The following is a 14058-nucleotide window of genomic DNA, read 5'->3' as shown; positions in this document are numbered from 1 at the left end:
ATTAACGCTGTCAGAAACAGCTGTTGTGCGTCTGTCAGTCCGAGCTAAGAGCTGAAACACCAACTGGTGATGTTATTTAATCTCACCTGCATGTTTTCACAGTTATAAGCTGTTACTGGACGTTTATTTGACATTATAACCGTCTGTAAACATGACGGCAGTTGAACTGTCACCCTGGTATTACACAGATTCCTGTGACCCTTCACGGTCTGGCACACAAGCTCAAATATATTCATACTGCAAACTTTTTACTGCAACTTTGTCACTTTTTACTGACAGATTTTATTAGACATTATGAGCTTACAATGTATGTAGATGAGATCTGAAATACGATGTGATAATGATGCACTGAAGTCTGAGAACAAACCATGAAAACGGCAGGTGAGGTGCAGACACACCTGTACAACTGCACAGTTTGTGCTTTCACAGATGTCAAAACCTTTGAAATATCTGAATCTGTTGTTTTGTTTGCCACTACATTTGTGCCCGTCTGAATATCATTTGTGCGCCATTTGTGTAAACACATCATCGACAAAATGATAACAACGAGACTGAAGTGTAATAAAATGATTGGCTGTAACACCATCAGCTGTTAGCTCCTGTTAGCTTGCTGCTTGATTTAGAGATTTCACACACAGGTCATGAACACGTTTCTTCATGATGATGCATGTTGTCAAGTGTTTCAGATTGTGACACATTTCAGTCTAAATAAGTTATTACTATTGTTATTATTTATTTGGACCCCATGTACTGTACTGCTTTAGTCTCAGTACCATCATGTGGAGACGACCTGATAAAGGTGGATGATGTGGATAAAGAAGGATAAAGTTATGTAACTTTACATTTATATTAAATTAGATATTAAATTAGATATTTCGGGCTACACTGGTGAAAACCAGTCCTGTCTGTACAGATCTGTTCCAGTGTGTTCCAGGACAGCAGCTTGTTATGTGACACTGTCAATGTCTTAGTGTTAGCTCAAAGTTAGCCTAGCCTTTGCAGTGCTCGCACAGAGTTAGCTGGGTGTTAGCTCAGAGCTGTCAGATGTTATCCAGGTCAGTGTGTCACTGAGCCACAGCAGCAGACACTGTGAGAGTCACCGAGCAGATAAGCTACTGAAAGAGTACTACATACAGTACAGGTCAGATAAGGCTTTATTCATCTCACAGTGGAGAGATTTACTCTTATAGAAGCTCTTCAGGGGGGGGGTGCAAACAGCGAACAGAGGTGCAAATATGAACAATAAGAGCAATAAATGACAACTGTGCAAACCACAAAAAGAATATTAAATCCTATGTTCAGAAAGTTCAAGAAACAAATAAAAAGTGGCTTTTACGCACAGAACTACTACATGACAGTACAGGAGTACTTCTAGACAGTACGGGCTACTGCAGTACAGTACAAGACTAAAACTCACAACCCTCCTCCTGCTTTGTCACTCTTCCTCCTTCTCCTCCTCCTCCTCCTCTTCAGCGGTGGCTGGTGGCGGCTGACCTGCAGCAGGAGATGTATCGTCACCTGTCCGTGTATGTACCCAGAATCCTTTGCCAGGGTCCCAGCGGGGGCAGCGGCAGCAGCAGGGAGGAGCAGAGGGAAGAGCTCGCCTGTCAGCTGCTCCTCCTGGCCCCTCTGGAGTGGCTCCTGCTGGGGGAGGAGCCGGCCTCCGGCCTGGCCCTCCTGCAGGAGAAGAACCAGCCATCGCCGCTGTGTGGACACGTGTTCAAGGTGGGAGAGCCCACCTACTCCTGCAGGTAACACACACACACACACACACACAGACACAGACACAGACACAGACACAGACAGGCACTGCTCACCTGGTCTGGCTACAACATGTGTATAAGCTTCTTCCTCCTCTTCCTCCTCTTCCTCATCCCCTGCCCTCCGCTCTGTCTGGTTCTGTTGTCTTTGTCATTAAACTTGTGTTAGTTGCTGCTCTTGCATTCTCTCCTCTTCTTCGTCGAGCCTTGATCCGGCTCGTGACTGGTTGCTAAGTTACCGGCCTGTGACGCAGCTCATTCATTTTGTTGTTGTTTATTGATTTTTACATTTCAGTAATCACATCATTGTGTATAATCGTGATTTGTTGCAGCTGCTACTCACGAATGTTAACGTCTCCTCAGAACATATGAGAAAATAAAGCAGAATGAATTCTGTTAGAACCGATCAGAGCAGCGTTAACGTGTCGGCTCGATAAGCAGCGTCGGACCGAGCTGCTAGCCGAAGTGCTGAATGTTAGTGACACAGACAGATGGGTCATCAGGCTGGTTACTGTCCTCCATCAGTGTGTTCAAGAACATCAGAGCAGCTGATGTTCACCTCAAACCTGAGCAGATACACACCTTCTCCTGCAGGTAACACACACAACCTGAACAGAGGTGTTCATTGGAGTCTTTCTGTGTGTGTGTGTGTGTGTGTGCGTGTGCGTGTGCGTGTGTGTGTGTGCGTGTGTGTGCGTGCGCACGTGTGTGTGTGCGTGTGCGTGTGCGTGTGTGTAGGGAGTGTGCAGCCGACCCGACCTGTGTTCTGTGCATGCAGTGTTTCCTGGGCAGTGTTCACAAAGAGCATCGATACAGGGTGAGTACACACACACACACACACACACACCAGCTGGTTGATGTGAGAGCAGAAATGTGACACACTGCAGACGCCCTGCGGCTGTGACAGTGACACACACCTGCTGACTCCGCCCAGCCCTCAGGTAAATGGATGTCCCACAGCTGACAGAGGACACCTGCTGTTTACCTGCTCTGATGCCACACACAGACCTGACAGGTGTGTGTGTGTTCTTTACTGCTGACCGTGTGTTTATCATGTTTTGCACGTGTTAACCATCCGTGTTAGAATTCAGTGGTATGACGGGGAAACTGTGTGAGAAGAAACCTGAACACCTGTACAAGTTTAACACAGCACACACACCCCCCCACACACACACACACACACACACACACCCACCCACACTCACACACACTGTAACACGCACACATACTGTAACACACAAACACATTAATACACAGAGGTCAAAAGTCGACCTGTCAGCTGCACAAAGAGCCGCTGAGAGTCCAACGTCCTTCAGCTGAGAGTCTGTCTGCTGCACGTGACACACACACACAGACACACACAGACACACTCACACACACACAGACACACACACAGACACACACACAGACACACACACACACAGACACACTCACACACACACAGACACACACACACACAGACTCACACACACACAGACACACTCACACACACACAGACACACACACACAGACACACTCAGACACACTCACACAGACACAGACACACACACACACAGACATACACACACACACGCACACACTCGCACACACAGACATACACACTCACACACACACAGACACACTCACACAGACACACTCACACACACACAGACACACACAGACACAGAGACACACACACACACACACACACACACACACACAGACACACTCACACACACACAGACACACACAGACACAGAGACACACACACACACACACACTCACACACACACAGACACACTCACACACACACAGACACACACAGACACAGAGACACACACACACACACACACACACACACACACACTCACACAGACACACTCACAGACACACACACAGTGCTGTGAAGCAGGTGTGTGTGTGTTTTTGGGAAAACGATGCAGGAAATAATGTTTTGTGCAGCAGTGGCTCGGGGTCCGTACTGAGACGCTGACATGTTGTCGGTGAGGAACGGTCAGCAGCACAGACGTCAGTGATGTGCGAGGCTCACCTGTTCGGGATGAGCGCAGCGCCTGTTGTGCTCCAGGTGTGTCTGCTCTGACACCTTGAACACAGACACATGTGATGTCGGTGTTGTAGATGACCACGTCAGGAGGTGGAGGTTTCTGTGACTGTGGAGACGCTGAAGCCTGGAAGAAGGGTCCTTACTGCCAGAAACACACACCAACGGCCAACAACAGAGACATGGAGGAGGTGAGACACGCACTGTCTGTCTCTCTCTGTCTGTCTCTCTGTCTGTCTGTCTCTCTCTGCCTGTCTGTCTGTCTCTCTCTGTCTGTCTGTCCTTCCTGTTCATTCTGCTGTTAGCCTGTTGAGTTAGCTGTTAGCATGTTAGCATGTATTTCAGTGTTGGACAGTCAGAGAAACTGTGAACGTTGAGCCTCAGTAAAGAACCGGAGCACCATGTTGGACGTGGAAACTGTTTGTTCTCGTATGTTTTTGTGTCGTCTCTCGTAGCCAGAGCTAACGTTAGCTACAGTTAGTTAGTTACAACACAAGCTCAGCTGGTCTGTTGCTCCTCTGCTGTCTGTATGTGTCTGTTGGCCTTACAGAATATGCTTTGTGCCTAATAAACGCTGCTGAATGAATCATTTTTACTCATTAACTTCATTATGGGGCGGGGTAACGAGGTCTAAACCTCATTTCATTCCTGTTTGGAGCCAATAAACACTTTTGTTTTTTTCATCATGGATGTTGCCTCACATTGTTTAGAGTGAAAAGAGATAAAATCACGTTTTGCATTTTCTCTGTATCATGTTTGAAGTTTTTAGTTTCATTTCTCTGTAAGTCGCTGTATTTGTACTTATATTGTATCCTTTAGAAATAGAAGTAAAGTTTATTTCTGTACTTATTCTACAGGATCCTGTAGCACAGCTTCCGGCTGACATGGTTGCCCGTGGTTACAGCATCTTCTCCATCATCCTGAAGTATGCTGTGGACATGCTGACCTGGGAACAGGACGACCAACTACCTGCAGGACTAGAGCCACCGTATGCGTGCGCACACACACACACACACACACACACACACACGTTACCTGCTTATTCACACCTCAGAGGGTGTCGGTGTCAAAGAAAAAAATAGGACCTTTCATTTTTATGCATTTTGTTATCAAGATCTGAAGTTTTTCACAAGCCGTTAGTCAGTTTTCATGGTAACACCGGGGGTTTGACTACTACGTGGAACAATCATGGTCCTGTCAGAAGGTTCTCATGCAGTTGAAACGTTGTTCACTTCTCAGGTAAACAGGACAAACCTTTGACCGATGACTCGGCACCTGGAGATGTTTGTCGTCCTCACAGAACCTTTGGTTCAGCTGTGAGCCAGAAAACTGCTGTTACACCAGCGAGATTCAAAGGCAGTAACACTGTGTACAGCTAACAGACAATTAATATCATCGATGGTATGTTAAAGTAAAGACCAGCTAGCTGTCCAGCCACGTCTTTGTCCCAAAGGAAATGAACATGAAGATGTTCCGGAGCAGACGATGGGCTGCAGCCTGAAGCAGACAGCAGTCTGACTCAGCAGTTTGTGTTGACCTGAGAGCACAAACACTCTCACGCTAACAGCACTTGATGCTGCTTATTATACTGTTATACTATGTACTGATACTGCCTGTGCGTATTTGTGTGTTCAGGGACCGAGGAGACACCTACTACTGCATGTTGTTTAATGATGAAGTCCACACGTATGAGCAGGTGATCTACACTCTGCAGAAAGCCGTCAACTGCAGCCAGAAAGAAGCTGTCAGCTTCGCCACCACTGTGGACCGAGACGTCAGTACTTTCATTATGTACACAGCATATACTGCATACTACTCTGATTAATAATTACACATTATAAACATTACTCTCATTATATACAACCCTGAGTCCAATGAAAGTATGACACTGTGTCAAACATCAGTAAACATAATATGATAATCTGCTCGTCCTCTCTGATATAAACTGACCTGAAAACAGCACAAAGTCAATATATTTAATGTCTGAGCTCATCAGCTGCATTGATTTTTAGCAGCTAAAGACTGGGAAAGATGTGGAACGCTCCAAAAACACCTGTTTGGATCATTCCACAGGTAAACAGGCTGATTGTTAACAGGTGATAGCATCATGGTTGAAAGGCTCAGTGGTTCACAGCGAGGATGGAGCGAGGGTCAACACTTTGTCAGCACGTGATTGGATAAAGAGATTAATACCTGGACTCAGGGTTGTACATATTATATACATGACTCTCATCATATACATAAATACAGAACAGTACACTCATTATATACATGAACATTACTCTCAAAGTGTATGTATGTATATTCAGTACTCCCATTATATACAATACTCTCGTTAACTGTGTGTCTGTGTGTGTGTCTGTGTGTGTGTCTGTGTCTGTGTCTGTGTCTGTGTGTGCAGGGCAGGAAGTCAGTTCGATATGGAGATTTCCAGTTCTGTGAACAGGCCAAGTCTGTTATAGTGGTGAGTGTCGCTCTGCCTGCCGCTCTGCCTGTCGCTCTGCCTGTCGCTCTGCCTGTCGCTCTGCCTGCCGCTCTGCCTGTCGCTCTGCCTGCCGCTCTGCCTGTCGCTCTGCCTGCCGCTCTGCCTGCCGCTCTGCCTGTCGCTCTGCCTGTCGCTCTGCCTGCCGCTCTGCCTGGTTAACTTGTAGCTGATGTGTCCAGCTCATCTGCTCATAATGCAGAGTGAATTGCTAACAACAACCAGAATAATGTGTGTGAGTGTGGTGAAGACCAGACATCTGGATTCTTTTTGTCTTGTTGTTTGAAGACAGTGGACATTAAATAGACTTTTCACCATAAACATTTTCACTCTCACCCTCTGCCTCCCACAAACCACCTGGCTCAGAGGAACACCAGTCGTCAGTCGAAGCCTCTCAGGGTGGAGGTGATGCACTCGTCTGTTGTTGCTCATCAGTGTTTTGCTCTGAAGGCACTCAGCTGGTTGGGACAGGTCATCCAGTACTCTGGTATGTATGGACTTCATTACCCTCTGAGTGTGTGTTGGTGTTAGTCCTGCTGTATGCACTGAGTGTTTGCACATTGTGTTCCAGACGGTCTGAGGAGGATCCTGTGTCAGGTGGGCCTGCAGAGGGGGCCTGAGGGAGAAAACTCCTCACTGGTCGACAAGCTGATGCTCAATGACTCCAAGATGTGGAAAGGTAACAGACGTACAGTACATCCTGTCCAAAATGCCCCAAAGTCATGTTTGAATATTCCCTCTAACTAAAAAAAAAAAACAGGTTTGAACCACACAAATATGTATTTTTGTACAATACGTCCATACGAGGGAAAACAAATACAAGAGATCTACGCATCACAAAATAAACAGAGAATAAAGTCCTCTTCCATGTTGTTGAACTATCCGCTCGTTACACTTTGACCTACATTTCATTTTCAATCAAAGGGATGTGGTGTGCAGAGTTTTGGTTGGTCTCCACATGTCCTGGACCAACAGGAGGATTTCCAGTCAAATATTTTCTCATTATGGACCCTTCTGTTTTTAACAATCATCTGTAACTCTGCTCTGGTTCAATAAACTCTTCAGTGATTGACTGCCTGCCTGTGTCTCTGCCTGTCTGTCTCTGTCTGTGTCTCTGCCTGTCTGTCTCTGTCTCTGTCTCTGCCTGTCTGTCTCTGTCTGTGTCTCTGCCTGTCTGTCTCTGTCTCTGTCTCTGCCTGTCTGTCTCTGTCTCTGCCTGTCTGTCTCTGTCTGTCTGTCTCTGTCTGTGTCTCTGCCTGTCTGTCTCTGTCTCTGCCTGTGTCTCTGCCTGTCTGTCTCTGTCTCTGTCTCTGCCTGTCTGTCTGTCTCTGTCTGTCTCTGTCTCTGCCTGTCTGTCTCTCTGTAGGAGCGAGGAACATCTACCACCAGCTGCTGATGAACAGCCTCCTCATGGACCTCAAATACAAGAAGATCTTTGCCATCCAGTTTGCCAAGGTAACACACCTGATCCAACAGGTCCAATCAGCACACCTGATCTCTGTACTCTGACTTTGTTATGTCCTCACGAATAGAGCGCCTCTCACAGCTCACTGACACACACTGCAGGTGTGTGTGTGTGTGTGTGTGTGTGTGTGTGTGTGTGTGTGTGTGTGTGTGTGTGCTGGGATGGAGGCAGTCAGTTCATTCATGGAGTGTGATGTCATCATGATGTCATCCACTCGATCGATCCTAGCTGATAAATCATCTGATTAGCTCGATCGGTGTCGGTGCATAGCAGCAGTCACAGGTTTTCAGCTTTTCCATCACATGACCTTCATCAGCAGACGTAGTGAACGTCTCCATCAGATGAGCCAGCTGAAGATCATGTGATGTGATCGAAAGCTGCAGGACAGCCACTGAAGACGCCACGAACCTGTCAACGGCCGCGTCCCAATAATGTTGTTGTTGTCGTCCCTGAGCTCGTCTCCTCAGGCACTCAGGTTTGAGTTCTGGTTGGTGTTTTTTACCCTGGATTGGCCCAGATTGGCCCAGATTGGCCTCCTGTCACTGAGAGCAGCAGGATGTGACATCATCAGGCCACCTGCGGCCGCTCTTAGACAGATGATCCGGAGGCAGAGAGCAGCATCTCCAGTGTTTTTGTTTCTTTAGTTAAGGTAACTAACCTGAGGAGATCTTCAGCAGTTTGACATCCAGCCAGAAATCCTGAGTCATCATGAGATGCAGCTCTCTGCCTGTAGACCAGAGGGTCCCACGAGGGGTCACGACCCCTACAGAGGGTCACAAGATACATCTGAGGGGTCGTGAGATGTGGCCGTTTGACGAGTGCGTGAAAATGAAATCACTTGTGTTGAACTGGTCACAGTGGGTCGACACTAACCAGTGACAGGGTGTCCACTGGTTTTAAAGGGACAGTGCACCCCAGATTCAAAAACACATGTTTTTCCTCTTAGCTGTGGCGCTGGTTGTCTGTCTGTTTTGTTACGAGTTTTGGAGAAGTCTCGAGTATAATGTGGTGATGAAGAGCCAAAGAACACTTCTGATTTGTCTGTCCAGAAACACGACGCAGTCCCTCAGTGAGGCGCTGGGTGGGTGCAGTGGGGGGTAAGAGGAAGAACATGTGTTTTGGACTTTGGGTTGAACTGGGTCAGGTACACAGACTGGAAGTGCTGCCTTGGAAGGAGGTGTAGTTTCAAAAATCTGCAGGAGATGGGGCGTTTGTTGGGGGCTGTTTTCAGCGCCGGGCGGATCTGCGTGAACGAGCGGGGCAGCTGGACGCTGTGTTTGAGATTGAGTTAGAAGAAGTTGTGGGTGGAGGGGTTGGTGGGGTGTCGGCCCGGCAGCAGCGACCTCTGACCCAGAGGTGAAATGTCGTCCCATCTAGAACTACAGACGCCTCCAGACAGATTTTATGGAGGACGACCACGAGCGAGTGGTGTCAGTGACCTCACTGTCCGTTCAGCTCTTCACGGTCCCGACCATGGTGAGTACTGCTCCTCCTCTGCACCTCCACACACCTGTCTCTCTCTCTGCCTGTCTCTCTCTCCTGCCGGTAGAGCTATGAGCGCTTGCAGTGCGACTACGTGAGAGACGACCACGACCGTGAGTTCTCCATCACTGACCTGTCAGTACAAATATTCACCGTCCCGTCGCTGGTGAGTTCAGTCTGACTGTCTGTGTCAGAGGTGAGGAGTGAAGGAGCTGTTCATCATTAATTAAGTAGAATCATTAACACCTCCTCTTGAAGTTTGCTTGGTGAATTTCTCACATTAATCCTCCTGATGCCACACCTTCATGACTTCTTCAGCAGTGAGCCATCGAATGCTTTGTGTTTGGTAATTCCTCCATCAAGGTGACGTAGTTGAAACTGTTGCTGTTCTCATGGTGCATCATGTTGTGTGATTAAAGCATCTGTGTGTGTGTGTGTGTGTGTGTGTGTGTGTGTGTGTGTGTGTGTGTGTGTGTGTGTGTGTGTGTGTCAGGCCCGCATGCTGATGGTGGAGGAGAACCTGATGACGACCATCATCAGGACATTCGTGGATCACCTCCGCCACAGAGACCTGCAGGGACGCTTCCAGTTCGACCGCTACACCGCCCAGCAGGCCTTCAAGTTTGGACGTGTGCAGAGCCTCATCGGAGACCTGAAGTTAGGACCAGTTTATACACCAGTTACCATGAACCAGTTCACACACCAGTTATATACCAGTTTATTCCCCAGTTAATATCTGTGTGTGTGTTTGTTTGTTTCTCTCTGTGTGTGTGTGTGTGTTTCTGTGTGTGTGTGTGTGTGTGTGTGTGTGTGTGTGTGTTTCTGTGTGTGTGTGTGTGTGTGTGTGTGTTTCTCTGTGTGTGTGTGTGTGTGTGTGTGTGTGTGTGTGTGCGCGTGTGTGTGTGTGTTTCTGTGTGTGTGTGTGCGCGCAGGTACGTCCTGATCAGTCGTCCCTCTGATTGGACGGATCAGCTCAGACTGAAGTTTCTAGAAGGTCTGGACGCTTTTCTGGAGCTGCTCAAGTGTATGCAGGTAACACACCTGACACTAACCTGGCCAGTCAGGTAAAGCCTGTCTGTCAGTCACTGTGAACCCGTCTGTCTGTGCACCTGTCTGTGTCTGTCAGGGTATGGACCCGGTGGTGAGACAGGTGGGGCAGCACATAGAGATGGAGCCTGAGTGGGAGGCAGCCTTCACCCTGCAGATGAAGCTGACTCACATCATCTCCATGATCCAGGAGTGGTGCTCCACTGATGTGAGACTGTACTGCTACAACTACTGCTAGTACTACACCCAGTACCCTTTTACACACAACACACCTGCTACAACTACTGCTAGTACTACACCCAGTACCTCTTACACACAACACAACTGCTACAACTACTGCTAGTACTACACCGAGTACCTCTTACACACAACACAACTGCTACAACTACTGCTAGTACTACACCCAGTACCTCTTACACACAACACAACTGCTACAACTACTGCTAGTACTACACCGAGTACCTCTTACACACAACACACCTGCTACAACTACTGCTAGTACTACACCCAGTACCTCTTACACACAACACACCTGCTACAACTACTGCTAGTACTACACCGAGTACCTCTACCTGCTACAACTACTGCTAGTACTACACCGAGTACCTCTTACACACAACACACCTGCTACAACTACTGCTAGTACTACACCCAGTACCTCTTTCACACAACACACCTGCTACAACTACTGCTAGTACTACACCCAGTACCTCTTACACACAACACAACTGCTACAACTACTGCTAGTACTACACCCAGTACCTCTACCTGCTACAACTACTGCTAGTACTACACCGAGTACCTCTTACACACAACACAACACATGATTGGCGTTACAGGGCGGGTCAGTGCATCGATCTCTGACAGAAACCAACCTTAGTACATTTCATAAAGACGTTCCTTCACTGAGGCTGCAGCATCACCTGAAGTTCAGCTGACAGACAACACAGAAACCTACAGACAGGAGAACTCAGCAGGTCTGTTACCTGTGTGACCTCATGCCATCAGTCCAGGAGAACTCAGCAGGTCTGTTACCTGTGTGACCTCATGCCATCAGTCCAGGAGAACTCAGCAGGTCTGTTACCTGTGTGGACTCATGCCATCAGTCCAGCTGTGTTTCTGCAGCGGTTTGAAGGGATCTTATGTGAGTTCAGTCTGAAACCTGGATCTCCAGGTGACCCACAGTGTGGTTCCAGTCTAAGGTTTCCTGCTTCTTCTGCTCATCATGAGGTGTCCCGTAGAGACACTTTGTCTTCTTCTTCTTCAGACATGCTAACCGTGTTCTGACTCCACAGATAGACAGTCAGGTAGAGCCTCTGCAGCAGAACACATCTGGTTTGATTATTGATCGATCATTATTGATTGGTGTTATAACAGCTGTTTGTGTGCAGCTGTCTGGTTAGATTTAACACTGGGGTAGATAAACACACTGTGTGCACATCAACACGCAGGTGTGACTCACCTGTGACTGTTTGACTAAACCACGTTCTCGGTGTGTTTCAGGAGCGCGTGCTGATCGATGCCTACAGGAGGTGTCTGAGCGCGCTCAGTCACTGTCACAGCAGCCTTCCAGACGGCGAGCAGCCAATCAGCTTGAGTCTGGCCGGTCACTGCGTGGAGACGTTCAGGTACCAGGTGTCTCAGGACAAAGTGTCCATACACCTGCCGGTCTGCAGACTCCTGGCAGGTAAACACTCACACTCTGCACTCCGACTCCTGTTTTCATTCATACTTCCTGTTTACTCATAAATAAACTAGAGATAGAAATAAACCAGGGAAAATATGTTTGAAAGTGTTTCCTGTCTGACGGGTGAAGGTTTGTGGATTAACACAGAAACAGACACAGCAGGTCTGTGTGGAGGAAGAGGAGGCTGTGACCTTCCTCACATCGACAGACACAGTGAATTAGTGACGATCAGAGCAGAGCTGCAGACAGCAGGTCTGTGTGGAGGAAGAGGAGGCTGTGACCTTCCTCACATCAACAGACACAGTGCACACAGGCCTGAATATTTGTTTCTTCCTCCTCTTGTCAGGACTCCACGTTCTCCTCAGCAGGACAGAAGTCGCCTCCCGTTTCCCTGAACAGCTTCCTCTGGTCAGTAACCTGTCTGTCTGTCTGTCTGTCTGTCTGTCTGTCTGTCTGCCTGTCTGCCTGCCTGTCTGTGTGTCTCTTTGTCTGTTGGACTGTCTGTCTGAAACTGATGCACTAAACCACTGTTAGTGTGTGTGTGTGTGTGTGTGTGTGTGTGTGTGTGTGTGTGTGTGTGTGTGTGTGTGCGTGCGTGTGCGTGTGCGTGTCCTTAGGGTGAACTCAGCCCCCCCCTCCTGATCGAGCTTCCCCTTCGCTGCCTGGTCCTCTGTGCCCAGGTGCATGCTGGGATGTGGAGGAGGAACGGCTTCTCCCTGATCAACCAGGTGAGTCGATACCTGACAGGAGCAGACATCCCATAATAGACATCCAGCCTACTGCTACAACTACAGCTACTGTCACTACGACTGCTAATAATAGAGACAGGAAGCGGTTAAATCCCGTCAAACAGTGAAGAGCAGAGTCATTGATGTCCGATGGACGTCATGTTCACTGAAGACGTGAAGCCTCCTCTAAACTGTCTGACTCAGTGTCCTCTGAAGATCCACATCAAACCTGTCCATCATTTACCATCAGCTGTCAACAGTGGAGGTGTGAAGATCATTTTTAGTCAGATGAATAACTGACAACATGTCTTCAACATGTTGGATGTTCACCATCATTTAAATCACATCAGCAGCTCCGAGACTCGGACGTCTGCCGGACCTCCAGAGTCTCTCACACTAAACAGAGACTATTAGAGCTCAGATAGTCCTGAATTAACTGAACTCAGATGTTATGTTTGAGATGAGATGAGATGCTTTCAGTGATTCTGACTCTACACTCCTTTTGGTTAATTTTACAGACTTTGGATTCATGTGTTCTTCGTTCATCAGTGTCTTTGTCTGTTTCAGATTTATTATTATCACAACGTCAAGTGTAGAGTGGAGATGTTCGACAAAGACATCATCATGCTGCAGGTACAAGCACTCCACTGACATCCACTGACACCCACTGACACCCACTGACACCCACTGACATCCACTGACATCCACTGACTCTACTGACTCTACTGACATCCACTGACATCCACTGACTCCACTGACATCCACTGACTCCACTGACACCCACTGACACCCACTGACATCCACTGACTCCACTGACATCCACTGACTCCACTGACACCCACTGACACCCACTGACATCCACTGACTCCACTGACTCTACTGACTCCCACTGACTCCCACTGACTCCCACTGACACCCACTGACATCCACTGACATCCACTGACTCCACTGACACCCACTGACACCCACTGACATCCACTGACTCCACTGACTCTACTGACATCCACTGACATCCACTGACTACTGACTCCACTGACTCCACTGACTCCACTGACACCCACTGACTCTACTGACTCTACTGACATCCACTGACTCCACTGACATCCACTGACTCCACTGACATCCACTGACATCCACTGACTCTGACACCCACTGACTCTACTGACATCCACTGACATCCACTGACATCCACTGACTCCACTGACTGCACTGACGCCCACTGACTCTACTGACTCTACTGACATCCACTGACTCCACTGACTCTGACACCCACTGACTCTACTGACATCCACTGACTCCGCTGACTCTACTGACATCCACTGACATCCACTGACTCTACTGACATCCACTGACTCTACTGACATCC

At 48.1% G+C, this 14058-nt stretch overlaps 1 protein-coding gene across 2 annotated transcripts in view; it reads left to right on the top strand.

The window, feature by feature from the left end:
- Positions 1 to 14058, top strand: part of ubr2 (ubiquitin protein ligase E3 component n-recognin 2) — a 33633-nt gene that overhangs the window by 305 nt on the left and 19270 nt on the right. The window contains exons 2-18 of one of the 2 annotated variants that reach the window (XM_041946993.1): positions 1474 to 1751; positions 2499 to 2577; positions 3879 to 3992; positions 4659 to 4789; positions 5437 to 5575; positions 6203 to 6265; positions 6650 to 6770; positions 6855 to 6962; positions 7650 to 7738; positions 9298 to 9396; positions 9724 to 9887; positions 10163 to 10262; positions 10357 to 10485; positions 11781 to 11964; positions 12311 to 12372; positions 12582 to 12692; positions 13260 to 13325. In XM_041946993.1, coding sequence (XP_041802927.1) covers positions 1474 to 1751; positions 2499 to 2577; positions 3879 to 3992; positions 4659 to 4789; positions 5437 to 5575; positions 6203 to 6265; positions 6650 to 6770; positions 6855 to 6962; positions 7650 to 7738; positions 9298 to 9396; positions 9724 to 9887; positions 10163 to 10262; positions 10357 to 10485; positions 11781 to 11964; positions 12311 to 12372; positions 12582 to 12692; positions 13260 to 13325 — 2037 coding nt within the window. Of the gene's footprint in view, positions 1 to 1473; positions 1752 to 2498; positions 2578 to 3878; positions 3993 to 4658; positions 4790 to 5436; positions 5576 to 6202; positions 6266 to 6649; positions 6771 to 6854; positions 6963 to 7649; positions 7739 to 9125; positions 9225 to 9297; positions 9397 to 9723; positions 9888 to 10162; positions 10263 to 10356; positions 10486 to 11780; positions 11965 to 12310; positions 12373 to 12581; positions 12693 to 13259; positions 13326 to 14058 lie in introns of both variants that reach the window. The other variant, XM_041946992.1, reaches the window with a different exon arrangement.

Source organism: Chelmon rostratus, chromosome 11 (genome assembly GCF_017976325.1).
Source record: "Chelmon rostratus isolate fCheRos1 chromosome 11, fCheRos1.pri, whole genome shotgun sequence".
NCBI lineage: Eukaryota > Metazoa > Chordata > Actinopteri > Chaetodontiformes > Chaetodontidae > Chelmon > Chelmon rostratus.
Note: the sequence above shows the minus strand (reverse complement) of the source record. Positions and strands in the feature narration are given on the sequence as shown.